Source organism: Botryllus schlosseri, chromosome 2, assembly GCF_051294905.1.
Source record: "Botryllus schlosseri isolate E-star chromosome 2, Bs_hap1, whole genome shotgun sequence".
Lineage (NCBI taxonomy): Eukaryota > Metazoa > Chordata > Ascidiacea > Stolidobranchia > Styelidae > Botryllus > Botryllus schlosseri.
Genome location: NC_137237.1, coordinates 2,028,189 through 2,055,152, shown reverse-complemented (window position 1 = coordinate 2,055,152; position 26,964 = coordinate 2,028,189). Strand labels below are relative to the sequence as shown.

The 26,964-nt window shown below is 40.0% G+C and overlaps 1 protein-coding gene across 2 annotated transcripts; it reads right to left on the bottom strand.

Moving 5' to 3' along the window:
* Positions 1–1,050: 1,050 nt before the first annotated feature.
* LOC145432953 (mucin-5AC-like) lies at positions 1,051–26,964 on the bottom strand. 2 transcript variants are annotated; one of them, XM_080309792.1, is made up of 9 exons: positions 26,818–26,964; positions 26,054–26,234; positions 5,703–5,839; positions 5,398–5,491; positions 4,939–5,129; positions 4,772–4,865; positions 2,669–2,865; positions 1,737–2,038; positions 1,051–1,202 (listed from the first exon to the last, which is right to left on the bottom strand). In XM_080309792.1, the coding sequence occupies exons 1-8, from the start codon at positions 26,864–26,866 to the stop codon at positions 1,740–1,742; spliced, it is 1,242 nt and encodes a 413-aa protein (XP_080165918.1). In that variant the 5' UTR covers positions 26,867–26,964; the 3' UTR covers positions 1,051–1,202; positions 1,737–1,739. The 2 variants fall into 2 exon arrangements, with proteins under 2 accessions (XP_080165918.1, XP_080165917.1); XM_080309791.1 differs by lacking the exons at positions 1,051–1,202; positions 1,737–2,038; positions 2,669–2,865; ... (2 more) ...; positions 5,398–5,491; positions 5,703–5,839 and adding exons at positions 13,963–14,128; positions 16,819–17,123; positions 19,209–19,342; ... (2 more) ...; positions 24,261–24,441; positions 25,080–25,216.

Below are 26,964 nucleotides of genomic sequence, written 5' to 3'. Positions count from 1 at the left end.
TTAAATCTTCTGGGCAGTGACCGTAGGTTAGAACTGGGCGTTCAGGGTTGCAGTTTAATTATGGGATAGGGCTATATAGGTTATTATTATTATTAATCGTGAGTTTTAATTGGCACCTGTCGCCGTTTCCATTCTTGTGCGCCACGGACAATAATTGTTTGGATTATGTGTCTCTGGGATGCGCTTTTTATGCTCGGCAGTGATTGAAAATAATTTTCAACCTATACAGCCTACGCTTGTTACAACAACAACAACAACAATAATCATTGCGTTATCATTTTCATCTGAACAAGTTACACGCAATGTACAATGCGATAAGACACAATGTGATGTAACGAACAGATGGGAGGATGTCGAACGACACGCATCAGTAGCAATCCTTTACTCTAACATCCCCCTCGGCCTAGAGTGCCCGATGCCACAGTTCTTTTCGATGTTGATCTTTTTTGAAGCCGCGGTCCTTTCTACTAGTTCTTTCCATTCCTTGCGATTGCTTTCTTTCTTCGGGTCTTTTTTTACTGGGCTTTTTTGTCGCCGTAAGAACGGCGACAGCGTGGGAAGAGGAGCCCAGATGAACCTCCGATGGGAATCGAACCCGGTCCACCGGCATGAGTTGATAAACTCGGCGACAGAGTCAGTAGATTCGGGTTATAGGTTAGGGTGGGTTGGGGTCACTTAGAACTATTCAAACTGTGGATGTCACAAAAATTACACTTTTTCTCGGACGATTTATCACGCAAGCAATTGAAACAGCGTAAATCACAAATTTTGCAATTAGTTGATATTGCTGCCTATCTTGCACAAATCTATAAAATAAATCTGCCTGTAATTCGCTCAAAGGCTTCGCAGAAATGGCGTGAGAGGGAGAGTGCGACTATCCTTTTGCGTGCACAAATTCTTCGTTCACATCATATCAGAACGCTTTTGACGTAATATTTTCAAAACAAGGCGACAATTTTTGAATCCTATTCAGGTATCGTTGTGAGAAATAGCCTATCCAAGACCAACTCGCGGTGACATCAATTCGACATCGAATAATAACTCGTGCAATGAAGCAACTTCATATATTCGAAATTTTTTGTGACGATTTCAATACACACATATAAATCATATCGGCTACTTTTCATCGTTTTTGATGTCTTTGAGTATTATGTACCGAGATTTGATGGTGTATGGTCGTCCGAGCCCATGTCGTATGTTTTCTGAAAGGAACGTGTTGCAAATTATTTAGGTCGTGGGCCGTTTTCATTACGTGGTAGAATTTCCATGATTAAACCTCAAACCATACTGAAAACGAAAGTTCTTTAAACTGTATGCCTGCGAGAAGTTAACTTATTCTTGACAGTTGTTGATGGTTTTAAAAAATCAACTAAACTCCTATTCAGAAGTTGTCCTGGTCAGTAACGAAGTACCCTCCCTCTCTCTCTCTCTCTCTCTCGGCCAAATCTACTTTTGAAACTACTTACTTGAGTGCATTCGAACCTTCCATTTTCTACATCCACTTATACTAGTTTTAACATGCAATTTGGTTTGCTGCTAAAAGTTGGTTGTAATGAACCCAGCAAGAAGCACTTGTGAGACTGACCAAGTGACCATATGTAAAACACCACCAATTCGAAACTGATAACAACAATAATTCCATCGTATATTCTAATCTCCAAGCGTTTAAGATCCGCTGTAAATATCCAACAAAATATGTGAACTATTATGTATATGTAATGTATATGTGAACTCACCCGTTAACAGAAGAATCTGACTTTATAGTCGAAGCATACAGCTGGCGCATACGAATAGCCCCGTCTTTGTTTGTTGTTGTAGCATTTGAAGCCATATCTCGGGTGGGCGTAAAACACCTGTCCAAGCTTGCGTGGATCTTTATGATCCTTTGCGCGGACAACTTGGATCTTTTTCGGGGTGGAGCGACAAAATTTTTGGTCGCTCCTTTTCCTTGCTTTTATGTTTGAGATGGTTTCAAAGTCTCCTCCACCAGTGGATGGTTTGTCGACATTGAACCACCCGGTCCAGCCGGACACGATGTCTATATAAATCAAAACGATTACTTTATCAGAAGATACTCGGTATCTTTTCCGTATGGACGCCAGTTCTAAATTTGGATTAGCATGTTGCCTATACCGCAGTATCAATACTCCAAGTAGTTTTGACACCTCCCTATCTTTTCATTGTATCGCAATTTTGTGATGTTTTGAAATGATGGAAATTAGAACGAAAACAGCCTAGAACGAAAGTGTTCCATCAGTTCTATAAGTCTTCAGCTTAGGAACTATAAGAACACGGAATATAGTCATGGTGCAAAATGACCATATATGTCGACAAATCACGAATACTCAACAGCATCAGCAACCTATTTATAGTTAATATTTATATTAATAAAAACTGTAAGAACCTCTTTTAATAATACGGAAGGTGAATTGATTCAGCTGTGATTTGGTACGCGGCAATTTTGAATTTATTCAAAATCCTTGAATTGTGAGGATCTATTTATGACGACAATATTCGTCATTTACATTCCCACGACATACAAAAGCTGTACGAAAAATACTACAAATCGAATAAGATGCAGAAATTGATTCAAGGCGTTATCTTCACCCCCCGACTTCATGTCAGGTAGAAGTGCACGCTGCACAATGTATAAAATAGAAATATTTACCTTGCGGTGCTGGTGGGCAACAGAATCGCGCTTCGTAGTCGTGACAAGCCTTATCTTTCTGATCCTTCTTCTTGCATACAAATCCCACATGTGCATTTATTGTGACACTTTCACCAGCTGTCTGCCAAGCCGCTTTACTACGCACAAGTCGGGCTTGGACGTACTTCGGGCGTTCACAAACGTTTTTCTTTTCCTTTCTGCAAATAGGATATTTCCAGTCTTTTACTACCATAGGACAATCTCAAATCGCCGTTGATACATCACTGTCCTTTCCCCCACCATTATATAGTTTGGTAATCATTACCGATGAACATAGGCTATAATCAGGGGCGGGCAACTTCTCCAGTCGGCGGGCCGGATATAGGAAAATTAGGTACTTGACGGGCCGGATTGCTGAATCGATACATTATTCGCCCATTTATCCACATATACAAGGTGTAAATCGCACTTAATGAATGTATTTAATGACAGTAATGTCACTTCAAAGCCATTTCTCGCCGATAATGACGAAAACAATGTGAATTTGAGAACAGCATTGTCATGGCGCCGCCATGTCTGCTTCTTTCTGATCAATCAACACACGCAGCCATCACCAATTAAGATGTCAAGGCGTTCGATAAGCCCGGTACCCCAAACTTACCAAGATATCAATTCTTTAGGGCTGAATAGGTGACGTGATAGCGTCGTTGTTCAACTGTGTGGCCTATTTTATCTCGATATTGAATTCATGTGGACCGCGGCTTCTACGACATTTGAAAAGTGGCCCGCGACCCATTTTGAGTTGGCGACCCCTGGCATAAGCGGTGTCTTACAAAAGCCCAGAAGTGTTCCGTGCTAGAAGTCGGCGGCGACGGAATAAAAAATAAGGAATATCGGCCTGGTGTAACTGACCATTGTAGTCGACAAACACCATGATTACCACAAACGATATTATGGTTGAGTTCATCGTAAATGCCGATAATGCAACTCTTGCCGTTTCGACGAACTTACGCGTAAGCTCCACTCTCGCAAGCTGCGCAGTGCGCATGGGCAATGGGCATACATGTATTGTATATAATAACCAGAGGTGGTCCAAGTAGTCACGAAAGCTACTCAAGTAGAAGTAGAAGTAGCGAAGAAAAAATCTACTCAAGTACGAGTAGGAGGACTTCTTTCACAAGCAACCTAAAATTACTTGAAGTAGAAGTAGAATTTGCTGACTTTAAATCTACTCAAGTAAGTAGTAGTTTTGAAAACGGTCGTAATTCGTTCGCATGAACTGTCAAAAGCTGCAAATTGAGGTATGCAGAAGGTGTAGAGATCTTGATTCATATTGATGCATCCCAGGAGGTGTAAATTTTTGACAGAATAGCAGTCGTCCATATCATGGGATGTAAATGATAGTATTGCTATGGAATGCGATACTAATTCTTTGTTTACTCTAACACGGCATGGCGGCCTCCCTCATATTATAAGGCCCCCGGTGATGAAATATTTGATATAGGCGACAATGCGGTGTGAACGGAACCACGCAACCCGGTATCTAAATTATATTCGGCGATACTTCCGTTAAAACATATTCGCCACACCATATCTACTGTGCGCGAAACGCAACGAAAACTCTTGTTATTACATGACTTTTATGAAAATTAAATGTTGGTACTAAGTGAAAACAGCCCCGAAATTCCTTAGGATATCTTTCTTATTGGGGGTTAAACTACTTCTACTTGATAAACTGAAAATAGCGAAAAAGTAAGTAAGTAGTTCACAAAATATTACGAAGTAGAAGTAGAAGTAGCGAAAAAAACATCTACTTGAGTAAGTACCAGAAGTAGAGGAAAACTACTTGAGTACTTCGAAAAAGTAGAAGTACTTCGTTACTGACCTCTTCTGATAATAACATACAGTCACAAAAATTTGACGTAGTCAGCAAGAAGCGGGGAATCTCGGCAGACTGTAGCCGCGGGCCGCATTATCATATAAGACGGAAAACTGTCCGCGAGCCGTATGTTGCCCGCCCCTGGCTATAATGCATATGTATTATGAAGTTGCATGTAACACAATGTTTAAGTATGCCCCTATCCCTATTTGCCATAAGGATGTATGCAAAGTAATAATACTCACCGTAAATCGTTGATTGTTTCGTAATCTCCCGTAACTGATGGATCGTCTCTGTCATAATAATCCGTCCAAACGTAACCTTTCGGGCAAGGTGGCTCTATAATTCAATACAGTGGTGATTACGGACGCCATCTGGCAAGCACGCGCAAGCCGAAGGAATGCAGTCTTACCATCTGGACAAGCGAATCTAACTTCGTAATCGTGGCATTGATTGTCTCCTTGATCCTTGCGTTTGCAGTAAAATCCTTCGTGCGTATTTATCGTGATCTTTTCACCGGTGGTTTGCCACGGAGCCTTGCTACCCACCACGCGAGCTTGAACGAACTTCGGCCGGTCACAAATGTAGTTGGGGTATTCCTTTCTGTGGTATATAAAACGTGGGTTACAGATCCGTGACTTTATCGTATCCATTGATCAAATTCGAAAGGCGCTGTGTATGGCTCATTAATAATCTGAAATCGTTTTCCTTCTTTTAGTCGAGGGTTCGTTCGGAAAACGTCAATTGTCTACAGTACCGAGTATATGCCACGAAAAACACACAAATTCAAATTAACTTCACGTCCGCATGTAAGCAATCTATTTAAATATGCGTCGATGTATCTGTTCTATTAGGATGTAGCCGTTCATACCTTAAGTCGTTTAGGGTTTCGTAGTCCCCAGTAACGGAAGGATCGTCTCTATCGAACCATTGAGTCCAGTGATATCCTTTCGGAAGTGTTGGTTCTGAAATGATGAGAATGCGCGTTAAATCGCAGTACCCATAACATTATACACGCCCCTATCATCAGAACAGGGGCTTGAAATAATCGGACTATTCCACGTAGACACTGATAATATTAATCAAAGGCAGAAGCAAATCTATTCGGCATTACTGTTTACTAGGGTGATCTTTAGCAATCGACACCTTCAAGTCAAAGTGAGGATGATTTCTTACCGACAAATTTGCAGCAGAACCTAATCTTGTAGTCCTCACACGGTGGAGCCTTCCGCTCCTTCTGAAAGCTATTGCGGCACTGGAAGCCGATGTGCGGGCCCATATCTTTGTCATCGATAATGTTTCCACCGAGGTACCTGAAATGCGATTAATTCAACCGTTATTTCCTGACGAAAACGCCATAGATGAAAAGGCATTCTCGTAAGATTTGATGAATCCCACACCTGAACTACAAGACCTGGCAAAATAATTCGAGTATATACTCGATTGAAAGTCGACACATAGGTATTCGATTTTTCCCAGCCCAAATCAAAGCATTACCGCTCCAGCACCGCACATGACGGTTATGGTCATTTTATGCGGCGCTCTGAATTTTCTTAAAATGCCGATTTTCAACTTTTAAGGGAAATTTAGGGGTAGTTGCAGTGCGTTGCCAAGACTTTATAATATATTTTCAGAATCACTGCAACAGTAGCTTCCGTTCAAGAGTGAATTTTGCGTTCGGGTCGCAAGGTAAAATATTACTATAATTGTTAACGAAGCTACGAGAAATTGTTAGCTGTTTTCTGGTTGCCCAGTTCGCATCAATCCGTAGCTTAGTTATTCACAATCTTATTCGCGCAGACGTCCTACGATGCATCTTACCAATAGTCAACTCCGTCAGCTAATGGGTGAACCAGACGAACATCAATTCCGGACGGTCTGGAACAGATTTCTGGATACTTTTCCCTCAGATTACTTAGTAACTCGTAATCTCCATGACCAGATGGGTCGTCGCGGTCGTAAAATCTGGTCCATATGCCATCACACTTCGGTACTGAGTGAACTGAAATTCAAACAAATGAAATAATTGGTGGACAGCGTCAGTGAACAAGCAGTCGTGACTCGTGACGTATTGGAATCTCTCTATTCAGTTATCACCCCGAAACATCCCCTGTAGGCTAGATCCTTTAAAACAAAATAAAAATCGTTGACTGATCACTTGGTTAAATGTTACACTAATAGGAAACAAGCATCATTTAACCTTTTTTACTTCTGAATAACTTCTGTCTGGTAAAACTCACCCGAACTTGAGAAGGCAAGGATCGCGCCGCAGATCAAGAGAACTCGCACCGTCCTGTTATAACTCTAAGTACAGGCGAATCTCTGCATGCTAACGGAGATAGCAATGGTTCATATATATATATATATAGCGAGAAGTTAATTATATAATATAGCGTAGCGTGTATCCGATAATTTGAATTGAAATTGAAACAGAAAACATGACATTTTTAAATGCCTCTAATTATCATGCGCAACTATGCTTGACCGTGCAATCGGTGATGATGGGTGTAGCGTGATTGCTTTCGATCACGAAGCAGGACGTGGCGAGATAGCGTAGTGGTACGATCCACACCTGCATCAGCAATGGGATACGAGCTCGACCCCAGAATTCCTGCTTAGTGCTGGCGCTATGTGATTCGCGCAAGCGGTGTCTTACAAAAAGCCTTGAATAAAAGAGGGCCTTGCTACAAGCCGGCTCACCAGGAATCAGTATAATGGTTGTTGGCCTAGTTTAAATGATCGCGGTAGTCGGAACTCCAAGAATATACTAAAATGCAAACAAGCCCCTAAGCCAAGCTAACGTGACTTCAACCACTAGCCCTATACTCTAAAACTGTGGTTCCTAACCGGTGTTCCACGGAACACTATGGGTTCCATGAGCCAGTCTCGGGGGTTCCACGGAGGACAAGACACGCGCTCAATTCATCCATATTATTTGTGGTTATACGCCCACCTTGGCCATCATTGGTTGCAGGCAATTATAGGTTGGATCAGTAGTAGAATTGTGACTGTTGTGTTGCGGCGTTAATACGTGTACAGTATCGTTTAAACGCAGGGGAGGTTGGGGCTCGGAATCTAAACCCCGATCTTCTGAAATGCTTATAGCCATAATCTACTTCCAAGACTTTTAAACAATAGCCTTTTAATTTTTTTTAAAGTTGTAAAGTTATGCCATAATTGTGTAGATGGTTTCAAAAAACATGTTATATGAGCCTCCGGACAATTACCATCCGATAAGGCCTACGTATACGATGTGGGATGATTGGACCCTGAAAATAGTCGTTTAAACAGCCCATTATTACGCCACACACGGATATCCGTGACGTCATGGCTAAAAACAAACGAAAAAAACATGTTTTAAACGAGGACGTTGTTTTAACATGTTTGTTTTAAATTGATTTTTTGTTTTAAATGCAACCCTATAGATAAGCACAAGTCACTCCAATTTGCAATAAATATTCATCATAATGTTTTCGTTTTGTGTGAAAATTATATCTTTATGGTTTCGTTCATTTAACAGTCTGTTGATGTACAGTTCATTTTGTGCACCAGTAATCTATTAGATGTCTAGGAGGTAGTTGTGTAGTGTGATATATTTTTGCATTTACAACTCGGCGAAAAATAGGTGTACCGCGAAGGCTTGCAGATTAGCCAGATTAGCGTAAGTGTTCCGGGGCTTAGTAAAGGTTGAGAACCACAGCTCTAAAAGGTCAATACAGGGAGCGTGAGCTATATATTACCCGTGGGTAAGCGACCTGATAACTATAGGCTACAGGGAGAAAGGATCAACACGTTGCACATCCCTACAGCGCGGAAAATACATGAATGAAATTAACATCATATATAGGGTTGCATTTAAAACAGACGGTGTTGTTAAAAAATGTTTTTAAACGTTGTATATATAATTATGCCATACTTGTCCATGTAGTATGAGCCTACGGACGATTTGCACCCAATATAGTCGACGTATACGATGTCGATTGGCTGGAACCCTCGAAAAGTGTCGTCGGTTCAAGAGTAGATATCAGTCATTGGTACAGAAAGGGTGTTCTGATGATGATGACCGCCGACCGTAAAATTTCTGCATAACGATGTATAGTCCTGGTTGAAGATATTTCTAGGGTATTTATGACTGATGTCGGAAGCCCTTTTCGTCGAACGGGCCATATTTACCCAGAGGTGGTCAGTAACGAATAACTTCTACTTTTTTGAAGTACTCAAGTAGTTTTCCACTGCTTAAATACTTACTCAAGTAGATCTAATCTCCCGCTACTTCTACTTTTACTTCGTAATATTTTGTGATCTACTTACTTACTGTTCGCTATTTACAGTTTGTCAACTAGAGCTAGTTTAATCCTCCAATCAGAAAGATAGCCTGAGGAATTTCGGGGCTGTTTTCACGGAGTAGCAACATAGCCCAGAATTTTCGTCGCGCTTCGCGCACAGTAGACCGATATGATTTCACGACCGTAGCGGTGAATATAATTTAGGTAACGGGTTGCGTGGTTCCATTCACACTGCATTGTCTCCCATATGAAATATTTCATCACAGTAAGTATGGCCCATCATAGCGTTTGAAACTACCATTTCGCAATCTAGCATTTACCTATCATATCGAAATCTAGCAGCCCAGGACGTGTCCTAATCTGGAAAAGTGGACTCCGACTTTTTCTTAGCTTTACACCTGTTTTAGCAAACAACTGTTGCTAATATTTCTCTACAATATGCGCATTTTTCTCTAAAGTCACTGATGATATTTAAATGTAGACCTTTCGGCCCGTGAAATCGCGCAGAGCGGGACGAAAATTTTCATGTCTAATAAATATCCTCCGACAAACGACCAACGAAATAATCTTGGGCCCCTTCGAGCTCCCGCAATTGGGGGTTTGGGTGCAGCAGTTACGGCCCTGGTAGATCATAGGCTAAAACTCTGTGTATATTGTGATAGTCCGCTGCTACATTCGCGTCGCGAAACACAGTGATCAAATCCACGCATCCACTGCGTGATTGGGATTTTAGTTCCACTATTGTGGGGAAGTATATAATAATTTTGGGTCAGATTCAAACAATTCATTGGTGAATGAGGTACTACAGAGAAGTGGAGATTTATTTAATATGCATGCTGTACAATGCACATTGTATGTCTTGTACCAAGCACACTGAAGTTGCGATGTCAGAATATTCAATCCAATGATACAATCAATTCATGTGACTCTTACATTATGTACAATGATTTCCAGGGCAGACATTTTAAACCGACTCCTAAGATTAATGCGCTCCGCTACATCCTCAATCCATTACGATTAGTTGCGGTGGTGCAGATACCTCCGCCAGAAGTTGCTAATAATTTGCAATTATGGCCATTTTTATTATACAATAATACGACTTGCCTGAGTACAGTAAATCTATACCTCAATTACACTTCATTCCGAGTTTATTGCACACTCCGTTCAACGGCATACGACATATGACCCTGCCGGAATACTTGGTTACTTCAGCATTACCTTTCAGTTATTATATACTCGAAGTTATTTTAGTTGCTGTTAGCCGTAGGTTGTCACTTGTCATAGCCCGTGGAAAAGGCCGCTGTTTCTTCCTCCCGTTTTCGACTTGGACATGCTGACTCCATACGTGCCACTACGTCTCATCGGAGTCGGATGAAAAGCTTTACGTAGCCTACGTATAATTAGATAATATGAATATATTTTTAGTATTTTTAGCGATTAATATAACAAATAAAACTAAACTTACATTAACTAACATTTCGAGTTAGTTGCTTATACCATTCAACAAGACTTTTTACTGCCAAAATCACTGTAGTCATGAAAAATGCTGAATTACTGGTTTAGAAAAGGTTTTCAGCTCTGCCCTCATACCAGCTCTACCTTCTTGATTGATTGATTTGAGTCCTTTTACATTCGAGGATTCGATGCAATATGTCTGGCGAAAGTTCAACCTGAACAGACCTATTGATTGAGTCAGTTTCGAGCATCATAACGGTTGTATATAATTTCAATGATAATTCGTGTGAACAAGCTAACGAACTCGTTAAAAATGATCATTTATTGGCAAAAGGAACCGCGAAGTATTCATGGGCTGAATCTGAAAAATAAATTTAATTTGTTGTTTGCGTCTGTTCTTGTAAGTTTTGCTCAGCCTTGCTTTTGTAACTTTCACCCAAAATCACCAAGGAAATGTAAAACATCATCAATCACAACCGCATTCGCCAGTAAAAAATGTCCTCTTTTAGGGTGCTGAAATTTTGGTAAGCCTAGCTTACGACCGACAGGTACTTTGAACCACGAGCGTAATATCAACAGAGTAAAGAAGTAACAAAGATTTCCCATATGATAGGACGAATTCAAAAAGTAACGGCTAATTGAGGACGACGTCAGAACATTCTAAGTGAAGCATAATACTGCATCATTCGATTTAAAAATAAGAATTAATCGCATGTATCATCAACGGCATTGGTTTCGCATCTCCAATCTCTTTTTTGCTATATAATTATATCAGGAAATTCCTCCCGCCATCATATCAGAAATATTTTGTACAATCTATAATAATCATTTCGGATTACCACTGCCGATCCAACGCATCGACCAATTGATCGGCACGAGACACACAATTATAACCTACCAATCACACGAAATCGGGGCGATCACGTCACAGCACCACTAATTTACTTCTGTACATGTAAACAGACGGCCGAATTATTCTTGTTATCTTGAATTGTGAAGAGACGGAGCTTCGAATCACACATTGTCCGAAAAGGTCACGTTCTATATTATGCCTCTCCATAACGCAAATTGCCAGAAAAATACGCAACCCAAGCATATCAAAAGGTTGACTTCGGAAAAACTGTCGAAGTAGGGTTGCATTAAAAATAAGAGGCGTTTTAAAACACTTTGCTTAAGACATGTTTTAAGCAAATTGCATATAATTTGGTTAATTATGTCATAATTGTCTAGATACTTTCGAAAAAGCATGTATAGTATAGTATATGTACCTTCGATCGACTTGCAGTACAACACTAGTCGACGTATACGATATGGAATGATTGGACGCCTCGACATAGTTGTCGGTTCAGCCAGCTATCTATCGGGCTGAGTACACCTTTAAATATTTAAATTTTATGCGACTACAAAGGATACTATGCCAGTACTACATTACTTTAAAGAATCTTTGATATTTTGTCGACTTGATTCATCACAACTTCACAGATATTTCTTTTCCACTATCGTACATAGCTTCGTACCACATGTTTCGTATGCTGCGGTAACGATCAATTGAGGTTTACAGACTTCCAATATGGAAATAGTATCAAAACTATAATTCCCGTAGAAAAATTAACCATAGTGGCAAGGAGAGTATAATTTCAGTACCGATAGTAAAAATATCATCACTACTCGACTCAAATCATTAGAATTAAAATAAGATTCTGATTAGATTATCCGAAACATTGTGTCCATTCCTTGTTATAACACGCTATTTATCAGCTGAAACGAATGGACGTTTTGATGATGATGACTGCAAGCAGTGAAAATTCTGCATGACGATGTTGTCCTGATCAAAGATATCCTTTGGTCCCTTTGAGACAGGGGTGGGGAAACATTTTCGTCAAAGGAGTAATATTGGTCCTTATAACCTCCAATTGTAATTTCCAACGAGCCATATACTAATGTTAATCAGCTGTGACGCTCTTGACAATGGTCACTCCGCGTTAGCGAATAGACTAGCACTCAGACATTGAATCAAATTATTGCTAAGGAGGAAGAATCTGGTGAAATGATGGATGAAATCAAAGGACTCCTCTCAGTAATTTTGTCGCGTTAAAATATTTTTTAAATAGAAGCACCACCTTAAAGCATTGCATGCTGCTGTCCACTCGAACCATTATAATTTTAGATGTTAATTTTTCTTCTGTAGGAGATCATGGCTAAATTGTTCTAAACTATAGGGCCTTGCTTTAAACATGTTTGTTTTCAATTGATTTTTCTTTTAAATGCAACCCTAGTCGAAAGTATAGGCAATATCTCTTCACAGGCTCCATGTCGATCACGCAATTAAGTATAGGAAGTAATCAGATGATTAAAATCAAGTCTCACTACGAAGAACTATGATTGTAGGTCCATATTATTGCCTGCTGTGACGTTGATGAGAATCCAATCTCCTTTACCGGTTGTAATCAGAGTTCTCGCTTTGAATGAGATAAAAGATTACACCACGATTGCTGTGTACTGCATAAAAAGAGAAATTGAATGCGAGTGCATCAGTCAAACGATTTAAGCAGCGCAAATCACTATATTTGAAATATATATTCATATCGTATATTCATATTCTATATTGTATATACCGTATAATTCATATTGTATATTGAAGCTCTGTACCTCCGAGAAGCTCTTTATAATAATAATAATATTAATATTAATAATCTTGAATGCACCACTGGACTAAAATTACACTTGTGAATCACAGCATAATTTCTGTAATTTCGATTTTTCATTTTCAATCATCTCTACCTCTGCTCTATAACCCTTGCCAATTCTTCATCTACTGCAATTCTGTAATCTGTCCTCTTCATGTATTGCATAGGAATAACAATTTGACTGTATCATTGAAATTTTAAAAATTTACTTCAATTTTCCTTTGGAGGCAGGTTGCTCCCCAGATTATGTGTGTATTTACCAGTTTTACTGTGAATAAAGAATATAATAATCGTTGGGTTATATTTTTTATCTGAACAAGTCACACACACAATTTACAATGCGATAAGACACAATGCGATGCAATGAACAGATAGATAGGAGGATGTCGAACGACACGCATGCAGTTGCAATCCTTTTAATATAACATCCACTTCGGCCTAGAGTGCCCGATGTCGCAGTTCTTTTCGATGTTGATCTTCTTGAAGCCGCTGCCCTTTCTACTAGTTCTATCCATTCCTTGTGAGTGCTTTCTATCGTCGAATCTTTTTCTGGGCTTTTTTGTGGCCGTAAGAACGGCAACGGCGGGGGAAGAGGAGCCCAGGTAAACCTCCGACGGGAATCGAACTAGGCCCGCCAGATTGGTGGGCGCTTAGCGTTACCACTACGCTATCTCCCTTGCCAAATCAATCTAATCTCTTTAAATTTGGTCAATCAATAGATATACAATGCTGCTACACTGTCTTGAGCAAATCTACAAAATAGCTTTTCGCATTAATTCCTACAGCGGCTTCACAGACACATCGCGAGTATCCATGCGCGACTATATACGCGTGTATAGTGTATAGGCCTACTGATTTCCATTATAATCTTATCGCAATGCATTCTTGACCAAAGGTTCCCTCAACAAGTCGAATTAATGTAGCACCATGGTGAAATAAAGGCCATACATCTACGCGCTAATCGCAGTGACATCAGTTCGACATCAAATAATAACGTATTCACACAAATGCAATGAAGCGATTCCATTTATTCGATTTTTTAGGTTGCGACGGCTGCAATGTGTTCACTGCACATATAACTGATATGCCACGTTGCTTCCATTTTGGTACCTTTGGATATTCTATATGCCGTGAGTAGATGGTATTAGGCCAGTCTCGTCCATGCCGTATGTTTCTGAAATTAGCAACGTGTTGCAAAATATTTAGTAGGCATAGCTAGATCATTTTCATGGCGGGGTGGTATCTTTATTGTTAAGGATTAATACCATATTAAAAATGAAAATTCTTGAAAGTGTGAACCGCGAAACGAAGGATAATGCAAAGGGTACAATCGCGTTAAATTATTCTCTCTTTCATAGGGGTAGACAATTGTAGTAGTTCAGACATGGGTAATGGACATATATTCGGGTATATAAAGACCGTGAAACCCCATCCGTCTGGTGTGAATTCGCTAAACGCTGGATCAGCGGTCGGCGACCTTTCATGTGCAGCTTGCCAAACTATGTCAGTGTCAAAACATCACGAAATGTCGTGCCAAATATTTTTAGTTTTGACATAATCATCTTTTCGAGCAAGGAATCCCACCAACAGCTGGCAACGGAATCGGTTACGCGAGTGGTTCTTTACGGGTCGCGAAGGATAGAAAGTTGGGTCGCAACCGCGCCAGAGCTACGGTTTGATGTACGAAATATTTGCCAAATTGATTGAAAAATATTGCCGGTTCTTAACATTCCAGCACGCTCCCACTGGTTGCACACACCTGGAATAAATCATCCCAACGACCTCGTGCGATATCAGGATGCCGTTTCTTCATGATTTCTAATACGATGGGACTCATTTCTGTATAATGTGTATTAATTAATTAATTAATTTATTCATGCACCGAAATTAATATCAAAGGATCTGGTGAAACTATATCGCGCTAATAAAATTTTCGCTATAAATATAATTCGCCCCAAAAGACACTACGCTGATTTATGATATAGTTTTAGGTCACCTTCGACCTCCCCTCATTGATGGGTTTGGGGTGTGATAGTCACGAGTATTAGCATAACGACACGCATTGATTTTCAGTGCTTGGTTTTTGTTAAATCATGATTGAGAATAACCATCACGGATCACAGATTCGCTAATAATAGCAAAAACGATGTTATATCGTATTTCAGGTGTTTGAAATCTGCTGTCAATATCCTATAAAAATGTGAGCCGTAACTACTCACTAGGGTTGTCCATAATTTGGAAAATCTTACAAATCCTCGGTTGTAATGTCTTATTCGATAGATTATTCATAAAAAACGACACTGAGCCTGAAAGAAGCTCACAGAAAGGCCGTTAAGATTTCGTGCAAAGCGTTTGAAAGTAGCTGCCGAAGAATGGGCGTGCCACCGACCATCGAACGGCGAGAAGACTAGTAATCAAGAAACCACGGCTCTTGATTGGATAATCGGCTATGCTTCAATGACCACGTCAGCAGCAGCTTGCTGATTAGGTGAACAAGGAGTCTGCTACTGGCGGCGATTCTGAAAGCGCATTGTATGTAGGTTGACGGGTAATGATTTAGGATTGATTAAGGGTAAGTTGAGGTACGAAATACATGATGTACAAACAACAGCTGCTTCACAAAAACGTCTAAAGCATGACTGCTATATTGTGAAAGAAACCGCCGTAGCTTCTATGCCTTGTTTTCAACGAGGAAAAGCATAGGCGCTTATGCAAGTGGCGACGGATTCCTAGTTTCGGAAATAATATATCATTATTGAATACAAAGATAAAGCTTAACAATGACAGTATAGTTTGTGTGATCTCATTGCGCTCAGGTTGTAGTACATAGTTGAAGTTTTGAAAGCTCTAAGGGTCGGCTGAATCAGCGGGTTATGCTTGGCACTTGCCAGATGCTTGCATCAAACTGTATTCACTTGCAAGTGTTGCCAGAGTCCTTGATGATGACGCAGAAAAGAGGCGTAAAAGTAAGCACATAATATGCTGGATATGATATGTCAAATTCCTTAATCGCGCAGAAAAGGGGTGTAAAGGTAAACACAGACAATGCTGCATAGTGCATAGTATCCAACATAGTTTGCATATCATATCTAGCAGGGCCTGTGCTTGCATTTAAACCTCGTTTCTGCGACATCATTAGGGACTTTGAAAACATTTACAAGTGAATTCAATTTGCTGCAAACATCTGATGAGTGCTAAGCCTAACCGTCTGATTCAGCCGATCGCTAGAGCATTCAAAACTTCAACTATGTACTGCAACCTGAGCCCAATAAGATCACCTAACTTATAGTGTCATTGTTAAGCTTTATCTTTGTATTCAATAATGATATATTATTTCTGAAACTAGGAATCCATTGCCACTTGCATAAGCGCCTATGCTTTCCCTCGTTGAAAACAAGGCATATAGGCTACAGCGGTTTCCTTCACAATGAAGCGGTCGTGCTTTAGACGTTTTTGTGAAGCAGCTGTTGTTTGTACATCATGTATTTCGTACCTCAAGATACCTTGAATCAATCCTAAATCATTATCTGTCAACCTACATACAATGCGCTTTCAGAATCGCCGCCAGTAGCAGACTCCTTGTTCACCTAATCAGCAAGCTGCTGCTGACGTGGTCATTGAAGCATAGCCGATTATCCAATCAAGAGCCGTGGCTTCTTGATTACTAATCTTCTCGCCGTTCTATGGTCGGTGGCACGCCCATTCTTCGGCAGCTACTTTCAAACGCTTTGCACGAAATCTTAACGGCCTTTCTGTGAGCTTCTTTCAGGCTCAGTGTCGTTTTTTATCAATAATCTATGGAATAAGACATTACAACCGAGGATTTGTAAGATTTTCCAAATTATGGACAACCCTACTACTCACCCTTTAGCAGAAGAATTTCACTTTATAGTCGAAGCATACGGCTGGCGCATAGGAATATTTACTCCTCCTTTGCTTTCTGTTGTAGCACTTGAAGCCGTATGTCGGGTGGGCGTAATATGACTGTCCAAGCCTGCGCGGGTCTTTATGATCCTTCGCGCGAACGACGACGATCTTTTTCGGGGTGGAACGACAATATCTTTGATCACTCCTTTTTCTCATTTTTATGTTGGAGATAGTTTCGAAGTCTCCTCCTCCGACAGACGGTTTGTCGACGTTGAACCACCCGGTCCAACCGGACACGATGTCTGTGGATAAAAATGACATCTACATCAGAAGATACCTGATAAATTTCTAATTACTGGTATATATGGCACGTTTTAAATTTGGATTAGCACTAGAATTTTTCAAAAATAACCCTCTTCTTCAAATTTGACTGTCATGCTGATAGAAATTATTAGGTTTGCTAAAAAGCGCGACACACCAAATTTAATTCGATTCCAACATGTAAAAGCAAACCTATTAAAATTGGAAAATTTTAAATTTGTTAAAAAAATATTGTTAAGTTATCTAAAAAAGCGATGCTTCGTAAACTTGGCTCAATTCCAACCGGCAGAAGCGAAGTTATTGGAGTACAAAATTTTGGATTTGAGAAAAATAGTATTTACGTTGGGAACCTATATATTTAATAATTATAGAACTATTAGGGAGTTGATGTGATTTTCCACACCAGTCAGCAGTCAGCGCATGGAAAGCAATTAGTATTATTTGTGACTTGGTTTGTGGTCCGTTGCAATAATCGTGTATTTTCGCCGATACTATGTACTGCACAGTGCACACAAGTATGCAGTCGTGTTGAATTTCGCCTTTTGTTGAATTGGGAAGACAGATTCATGATGAACAGTCATTTACATTTGCGTGACATGCACGAATTGTACAGACTACACTTTTGGTCAAAAAGGTGTGCATTCACACTCATGTACCACCCGTGATGTGACGAAACCAGAACCTATTACCTCAGACTTGAACTACGTTATAAATCAAACGCAACATTTTAACCCACATGATGTTGCACGTAAGGACGTAGGTTATGTAACCGCGATATCATTATGCGTTCCGATCTGTTGCCGTGTAACACCTTTAGGGTGTGAATTCACACTCTTTTCTCTTAGTAGAGAGTATGCTACTATAAAATTAGTTCAGTAATTGTTCAAGGACTACAATACTAGCTAGTGCTATAGGCAGAAAACAATTCTGTACCGTTGTGTTCTACAAGACGGACGCAATTGTACCGAAATAAAAGCGAATGACACGACCTTATACGAGTTAATTGTCGATTGTTAATGGATGGATCGACCTTGTTTCACCATAATCTTGTGTTAAAACGAACAAAGTACTGTTTATTGCAGGGGTCACCAACACGCGGCCCGCGAGGTCATATTTTGCGGCCCGCGACTTGATTTGAGATGTCAGAAGAAAGCTAAGAAAACCATTTTGAAATGCTGAAATCGTCTACAGTTTCAACATATTGTCATTGTTGTTTCAAAATAAGCTACTCTGTGCCCAACATCACTATTCGTCACTAGCAAAAACGGCTTTGGCGATAGCAGCAGCATTCCATCGATGGACAATAATCAGCTCATATGAATGAGCTGGACATATTGCCTTGACGTGCAATGGCCCAAACATTGCCAAGACCGAGACGCTTAGAAAACGGCATAGGGCAGTGGTTCTCAAACTTGGGGGCGCGGAGCTGCGGTCAACTAAAAATTTTTTCCCACTCCGCACGATTTACATCAAATTCACATTTTGTATATAGTCCGGAATTCGTATTATAGAATTCTCTCATCAACAGTCATAACCTTCCATGCCATCAAACTATCCGTTGGGATTGTCGGCATTCTGGTTGCACAGCTCAGAGTTCAAAATATGATAAAATTGATGATAATGATTTTTTGTTGTATTTGTATTCCTTTAATACAATATTACCATTACTTCTTTTGTGGTCACTATACCCATTGCCCATCGCCTATGTTTGGTAGCACGGCGTTGTACTGACGTAAAGATTCAAAACGTGGTGCCTAGTTTACACCGATATTGAATTCATGCTGCCAGCGGCCGCTACGAAATTTGAAAGTGACCCGCGACCCGTTTTGAGTTGGCGACCCCTGGTTTATTGTGTCATAACCTGACGATAATAATTGCGACCCTGTGTACGAATTTAGCGGAGAAGTGTCCGAATCAACCCGACATTTTTTAGGTGCAATTTTGACTTTTGTTTCGTTCCCGAGTATTTTGAACGAATAAACTCCGGGTTATTCGGAGTCTGAATTAAGCGTATAGTCGACTGTAGTTTCATAGAAGTCTCTCTGAATTAGTGAGTGACTTCTTACCCTTACTGCAGCAGAACCGAATCTTGTAGTCTTTACAATGTGGGACGCCGCGCCCCCTCTGATTTGCATTGAGGCATCTGAACCCGACGTGAGGGCCGATATCCTCTTCTTTGATTACGTTTCCACCAAGTTTCCTAAAACACAATCGACTCATCTTTTATTACTCGACGAAAAGAGCGCAGATGAAATGATCAGTCTCGTCAGAGACACGGTTATGGTAGCCTACAACTGTAGATAATTCGACTAATGTAATTAAACCAGGAATTCTCAACCTGTGGGCCATGGCCCCTTGGGCCTAAGGTAGCCACGGGGTAAAAAAAAGATTTGGAACTCCTGATTGTGGCAGTGGTTAAAAAACTGTTTTGGCTCGTCGCTCGCCCTTATCAAGTTGAACATATGTCCCTTCTAGAAACTATTGACGTAATCAATATGGTAATCCCGCTGCTTCTAATTCTATATACTTTGAAAACAAACTGTACAGCTATAATTCTAATTCTAATCTGACTGCGATGCGTCTTTTCATAAAACTAGAAAATTTTCATCTTTTTCAAATTAGATTAGAAGTAGAATTACTGAATTCACTGAAACTTGGTCATTGAATCGTGTTCTGCATGCAGTTCATATCAAATCAGAATTCATTCTCTTGAGTATGAGAATAGCGAATGTTTTTACAGCAAGCTTGGCTCGTCTCTTATTATGCTGTTCTACTGTAGCACGTGATTAGAAGTATTAGTATAGAAACATTTCACGAAGTAGATCAGAATTAGATTGCTCACATTTCCCCCAATTATCCTAATCAGTCAACTAGAATTATCTAGTTGTCCAAGTCTGTATCTTACCAATAGTCAGCTCCGCCACGTCCCGGATGAACCAGACGAACATCAACCGCAGACGGTTTGGAACAGATTTCTCGGTATTTCTTGGTCAGACGATCCAGAGTCTCGTGATCGCCCGAGTTTCTTGCGTTGTCGTCGTCATAAAATCTTGTCCACGTACCATCACACTCTGGCACGGGGGGAGCTGAAATAGACCAGATGAATTTGTCATAGAACATACTGTAAACTAAAATCTTTTCCCTTGATATTCACCCTAGCGGCACGTTCAGATACGAAACTGTGCTTTCAAACCCTTCATATGAGTGAAAATGAGTTCAATACATCGATTCTGACGAATATATACCCCAGGGATCTTCTTGGTACTATGTTCATGTGCATTCCAAAGAAATCCCAAAAAATTTATGGACGTTGACAGAACCCACTGCACCCCTGATATATATATATATATATATATTCGTGTAAGAATTGGTGTATGGGACTCATTTCACTCATTGTAATGCGTGTGAAAGCTCAATTTGTTACCCGAAAGTACCGCTTACCTAATCTGCACCCCGTGCTGTGGTGGAAATCTGATAAATATACTTACTTTCCACTGATGGATTTACAGGCCAACGTAAGTGCACAAGCATTGGAATCTCGCTATTGTGTTTGATTTCAAAGATTACTCCAAAACGTTTCGACACCTTCCTATCTTTTCATTGTTATCGCAGGTTGGTGGTGTTTTGAAATGATGAAAATTCTTACTAAACTGAACCTGCCAACCTGCCAACCTGCCGCATTCGAACATGTTCCTCGGGTCTCATGATATCACTAGTCTTTTCACGAACGTTCTGTTGAAAGAGACAATTGATATCTGTGCTTGCGCGCTATACGATAGTGATTTGCCACCACCCTCTTTCTCGCGTAAAGTTTTGGTTGAACTTTTGAATATGGCCACTTGCTCTGTTGAGTTTAGTTTTAATGATACTATGTACAGACAAACCGATGGCTTAGCCATGGGATCCCCTCTCGGCCCGATTTTAGCAAATATATTTGTGGGATTCCATGTGACCAAATTATTTGCAGCTGATACAATCAAAAAAAACCTTTTTTGTATCGTCGATATATGGACGACACCTTCGTCATCTGCCATAACGAGGCAGAGTTTGACGATTTTCTGACTAACTTGAATGCGCTACATCCTTCATTGAAATTCACACTTGAAAAAGAGTGCGACAGCTCGTTACCGTTCTTGGACGTTCTTGTACAGAAACGGGGTATTAACATCGTTACTTCTGTGTACCGGAAACCAACATTTACCGGACAATATCTGGTTTGGAATTCGTCCAGCCCAAACCACCGTAAACTGAATTTAATTGGAACATTGGTACATAGAGCATTGATGATCTGTTCGGATGTAAAATTAAACTCGGAACTCGAATATATCCGGAAAATTTTAATTGATAACGGTTACCCGGAACATATCATCAAGCGCTCTATGGACAGAAAACTCAACAATTTCAATGCCAGCAATTCCCAAAACACGAACGAACGCCCTGAGAATAATGTATACATACATTTACCGTGGTTGGGTCCCATCTCTTCTCGTTTTGAGAAACAGTTGATCTCCGCCGTAGATCGTTGTTACGACAACGTCAAAACGAATGTTGTATTCACCACCAAACAACTAGTTCCTGCAACGCGCAAAGATGTTCTTCCCGCTTCACAACAAAGCAATATAGTTTACTAATTTAAGTGCCACTGTGATTGTCGGTACGTAGGAAGAACAACTCAGCGCTTGCAGGAACGTATCAAACAACATGTACAGCGCGTTATTAGACTACGTACATTAAATTCCCAGGGACAGGCCGCTGAAACTGAAACTGACCTAAGGGTGTTGGAACACAATCAGGCCGTGGCAATGAACTCTGCCATTGGCAGGCATTTAGCTGAGCATGCTACTTGCGCCAATAACTATAGTGACGACAGATTCTCAATTTTGGGTAGAGGGCGCACACTTTTCCACTTGTCCGCGCTGGAATCGGCATTAATTAAGATCCATCAACCACGCTTATGCCAGCCGAAGGAACGTTTGCTTCAGCTAAAAATTGGCCACTAGCTGCGCTCGCGGTTTGTCTGCACTTGATGTTGTTTTGTTTCTATGACGTCACAATTGGATGTATGCAATGTAGTTATATGCAAGTTTTTGAAATTCTATTTATGCCGACGATTACCCCTGAAGAGTGTTGGCTCGAAAAGCTTCGGGTTTTAATATATTTGTAATATGAATATATTATTAAAATGTATATTAAAACTGAACTGTTTATAGGTAACCTATTTTAACGATGAACATTCGTTGTAATTAAAATCAACAGTATAATACAAACTATATTGATTGTATCGCATCTATTTACCTTCAGGTTAGTTGCATTGTATAGTACTGTATTACGATACGAAACAATTCAAGAATTTATCATATACTATTTATTATATTACTGTGTAAAACACACATATAGGGTTAAAATAGTACAGTAATTCTTTAACGGCTGATAGACTATTTTCGCGTGATATAAGTAGCCTATTCCACAGAACAGTAGGAAAAATGCTTTTAGCTAGGCAGAAAACATTTCTGTCCCAGTCTGTCCTACAAGGCTGGCAAGGCTGGCACGGCGTTATATGAGTTCATTGTCGATTGTTGATGGATGGGTTGACTTTGTTTCATCATAATCACTCACATTGTGTTAAAACCAACGAAGTACTGTGAATTGTGTAATCATAACCGAACGATAATGATTGCGACCCTGTGTTCGAATTAAGCGGAGATTTGACCGAATTAGATGGAGTTTTTTATGTGCAATTTTTATTTTGTTCAGTTCCCGAGTATTTTTGGCCGAATGAAACGAATTAAGCGTAGTCGACTGTTGATTCATGTAAGTCTCACTCATCCTGTGAGTGACTTTCTCACCCTTACTGCAGCAGAACCGAATCTTGTAGTCTTTACAATGTGGGACAGCCCGCCCCCTCTGGTTTGCATTGAGACATCTGAATCCGACGTGAGGGCCGATATCTCCCTCTTTGATAACGTTTCCACCAAGTTTCCTAAAACCGATCGAATCACCCTTTATTGCTCGAAGAAAAGGGTGTAAATGAAAGTGATCACTCTCGTCAGATTTAATATGTCAATTACCACAATAACATTAGGAGAACTAGATAATTCTAGCTGTCTAACTAGATAGTGATTCCTAAACTTTTTTTGACTCATCACCCCCTTATCAACTTCAACTTATCTTTATAGCCTCCCAAATACTAGAAGTCATAATTAATCTTTATGCTGTTACTTTTCGGTAGTATTTGAGTATAGACTGCATCCACTTTCTCAAGTAGTGACTTCAGCAGTTTTTTCGTCTCGTCTCTCAAAACCACTGAAAAGACTAATCAGAGAGAAATTCCGGTACTCTGATTCCAATATGATTTGTGACATGTCTGTATTTTCCAATTTTAATTCTAATCTAATTTCAGGTTTTACTGAAAGTGATACAGCTCAAATGTATAGTGCGAATCGAGCCAAGATTTGTGTACAGACGTTTGTCATCCGCATGATAATAAGAATGAGCTCTAATTTGACCTGAACTGAACTTGATTTTTGTTCTATTTCTTTCGAAATCGGAGTTTAAATCAATTTATGAGTTTTTGAGAATTCAGTATTTCTAATTCGAATCTAATTTGGAACAAACTGTGCAGCTATTATTCTAATTCTGATCTAATTTGGAAAAGCTGCAGATTTTCTAGTATCACCATCAGTATTAGTTTTATTAAGAATTTCATCATTTCAAAACACCGCAAGACTTCGATACAGTGAAAAGACAGGAAGGTGTCGAAACGACTTGGAGTAATCTTTGAAATCAGACACCTACCTGGGCCTAGGCGATGTAAAAAAAGGAGGCATGCACACTAAATGAAAAGTAAAAGAAGATAAAACAAAAGGACAAGTCACAAAATGAGGTGGCACGTGATAGAAGGCGAGATCGGTAGATCAGGTCGTGGTCCGGTAATCGTGTGGGCTGACTATGGTATTTATTCAGTAGAAATTGCTTTTATTTTGACTTGAATGTGGACACTTGACATGCTCGACGACTGTCGGATAGTCGGCGAAATCCTGTGCCACGATTCAGGTCCGACATATTTGCTCAAGTCCGACCACAACCTTAAGGCTTCTGTACTATGCGGCACATCTTACCAATAGTCAGCTCCACCACGTACCGGATGAACCAGACGAACATCAATCGCAGACGGTTTGGAACAGATTTCTCGGTATTTCTTGGTCAGACGATCCAGCGTCTCGTGATCGCCCGAGTTTCTTGCGTTGTCGTCGTCATAAAATCTTGTCCAAGTTCCATCACACTCTGGCACGGGGGGAGCTGAAATAGACCAAATGTATGTGTATTTTCCTGATATTCACCCTATCGGCACTTCCAGGTACGAAACTGTGCTTTCACACCCTTCTAATGAATGAGAATGATTGAAATACACCAATCATTAGGAAAGATTTATCCCAGGGATGTTGTGGGTTCTGTTTTCATGCAGATACCAAGGAAATCCCAAAAGGTTCTGTACGTAAACAGAGCCCACCACACCCCTGAGATATATATCCACAAAGATCAGTGTCGTTGACTCATTTCACTCATAGGAATGGGTGTGTAAGAACAATTTGTTACCCGACAGTACCGCTTTCATGATCTTCTATACCCGCGCTATGGTAGAAATTTGATAAATTTACTTATTTTCCAACCATGGATTTACAGTGCAGAGTCGGTGCACAAGCGGTCGCGACGCATTGGAATCCCGGTATTGAGTTTATAGGTATAATTTACTTTAACAATAAACACCCATTATTACTACAATCAATAGTAATACAAACTATGGTGACTTTACGTAATAACTCAGCAAACTTATTTAGCAATTGAAGGTCAGTATTTCAGTTCTATACCAACCCTGTACAAACCGATCGGAACAGTCTCGTAAGTCTCGCTCATAGTGTGGGCGGACGACTTCTTACCGATAAATTTGCAGCAGAACCGAATTTTGTAGTCTTTACAATGTGGGACCTCCCGCCCCTTCTGATTGCTATTGAAGCACTGGAAACCGATGTGAGGGCCCATATCTTCTTTTTTGATATCGTTTCCACCGACGTACCTGAAGCGTGATCAGTTCTTGATTTATTACTTGACAAAAGAGCATAGATCAGGAGTTCCCTTAGCCACTTTGAAGATGTTGAAAAATCAATGCTCTCGTATTTTTCAGTCGTTTCAAAAAATTAAGCAAAGGTATTTATATTTTAGAAATGGATTATTCACTAATCGGTATAATAAAAGGATGTAAATACAACTCGCAATAAACTTGATAGTACATAAATTGGTTATTTTATTTCATATCCAGTTAATGTTGAATGTCATATTAAATAACCAAGACACAGTGTTGTTTTGTTCTCACATCCACAACATCTTTTAGCATGGGCAGTCATTGCGCAAATTTTACAAAATTTATATTAATAAATTAAAAGTAAAACAAGGAGAATAACTGAATATCAAGAAGCAGGTTCCTGCTGTTGAAATTCGATTTATTTCTTCTGTTATAAGCATAGACTTAAAGATTATGCACTTTTGCAAATTTTTCTATGCTCCATCTGAAAGAGGCTCATGGCCCGCAAGTTGGTAACCCTGCAGGAACCTAGATAAACCTGCAACATTTACGGCGGATTGCACGGATACGGATCAATCCGTGATCGCTTATTAAATTATCCCCGATTTGGGCGATAGTCGAATAATTTTCAATCGGCATTTGAGCAATCCACCCTTAGGCAGGAATTCTGGAGTCGTACTCGCAACCCATTGGTGTTGCGGCTATGGAACGTGCCACTGCGCTATTTCACCACTTCCTTTTGTGCTGTGGATTCGAAATGCTTGGTAACTGCAATGCACCATGAAATACGAAGAATCTCATTCGCAACAGAATGACTGCGCTGAATCTTACCAATAGTCAACTCCGTCATCTAACGGATGGACCAGACGAACATCAATCCCGGACGGGTTGGGACAGATTGCCGGATATTTCTTTCTCAGGCTGCTTAGTGTCTCGAGATCTCCAGGACCATCTGGGTTGTCGGCGTCATAAAAGTCTGTCCATGTGCCATCACACTTTGGAACGGATAGAACTGAAACAGACCAGATTAAATCAGACTTGGACTAGATAACTCTAGTAATCTAATTTCTGGTTTTCATGTAAATGCTAGAGGAAAACTGCATAGTGTGAGACGAGCCAAGCCTGGTGTAGACATTTTCCATTCTCAGGCTTACGAAAATGAACTAAGATTTGATAGGAACTGAACTCAATTTTATCTTGCATTCTTTCTGATTCGGAATTGAATTCAATTTTCCAAGTTTTTCCGGAATGAGTTATTCTAACTATAATATAATTAATGAAAAAAGCTGAAGATTTTCTAGTTTTTCATCTCGGAATGAAATTATTGCATATAAGCGGCCACGACACATTGGAATGTCACTATTTTGTCATCACCCTGAATTATCGCATCATCAATTTAATCAATTCTTATCCATCGCACATTTCCCAAGAGATAACTATAGTAATATTCGTTATCTATAGATTTTGTATACCTGTATTGATCATTTGGTTAAATGCAGTCTTCCAAGAAAACAAGAAAGAAGTATACGAAACCTAACATTTCGCATGTAACAAATTTAATTCTGAATAACTGTTGTTTAACATTTAATACTCACCAGAACTTGAGAAGGCAAGAATCACGCCGCAGATCAAGTGTACTCGCATTTTCTTGATGTAAGTCTGAGAGCACAAGCGAATCTCTGCTTGACAATGCAGATACCGATGACTTATATATATAGCGATAAGAGAATATGCTATCGCGT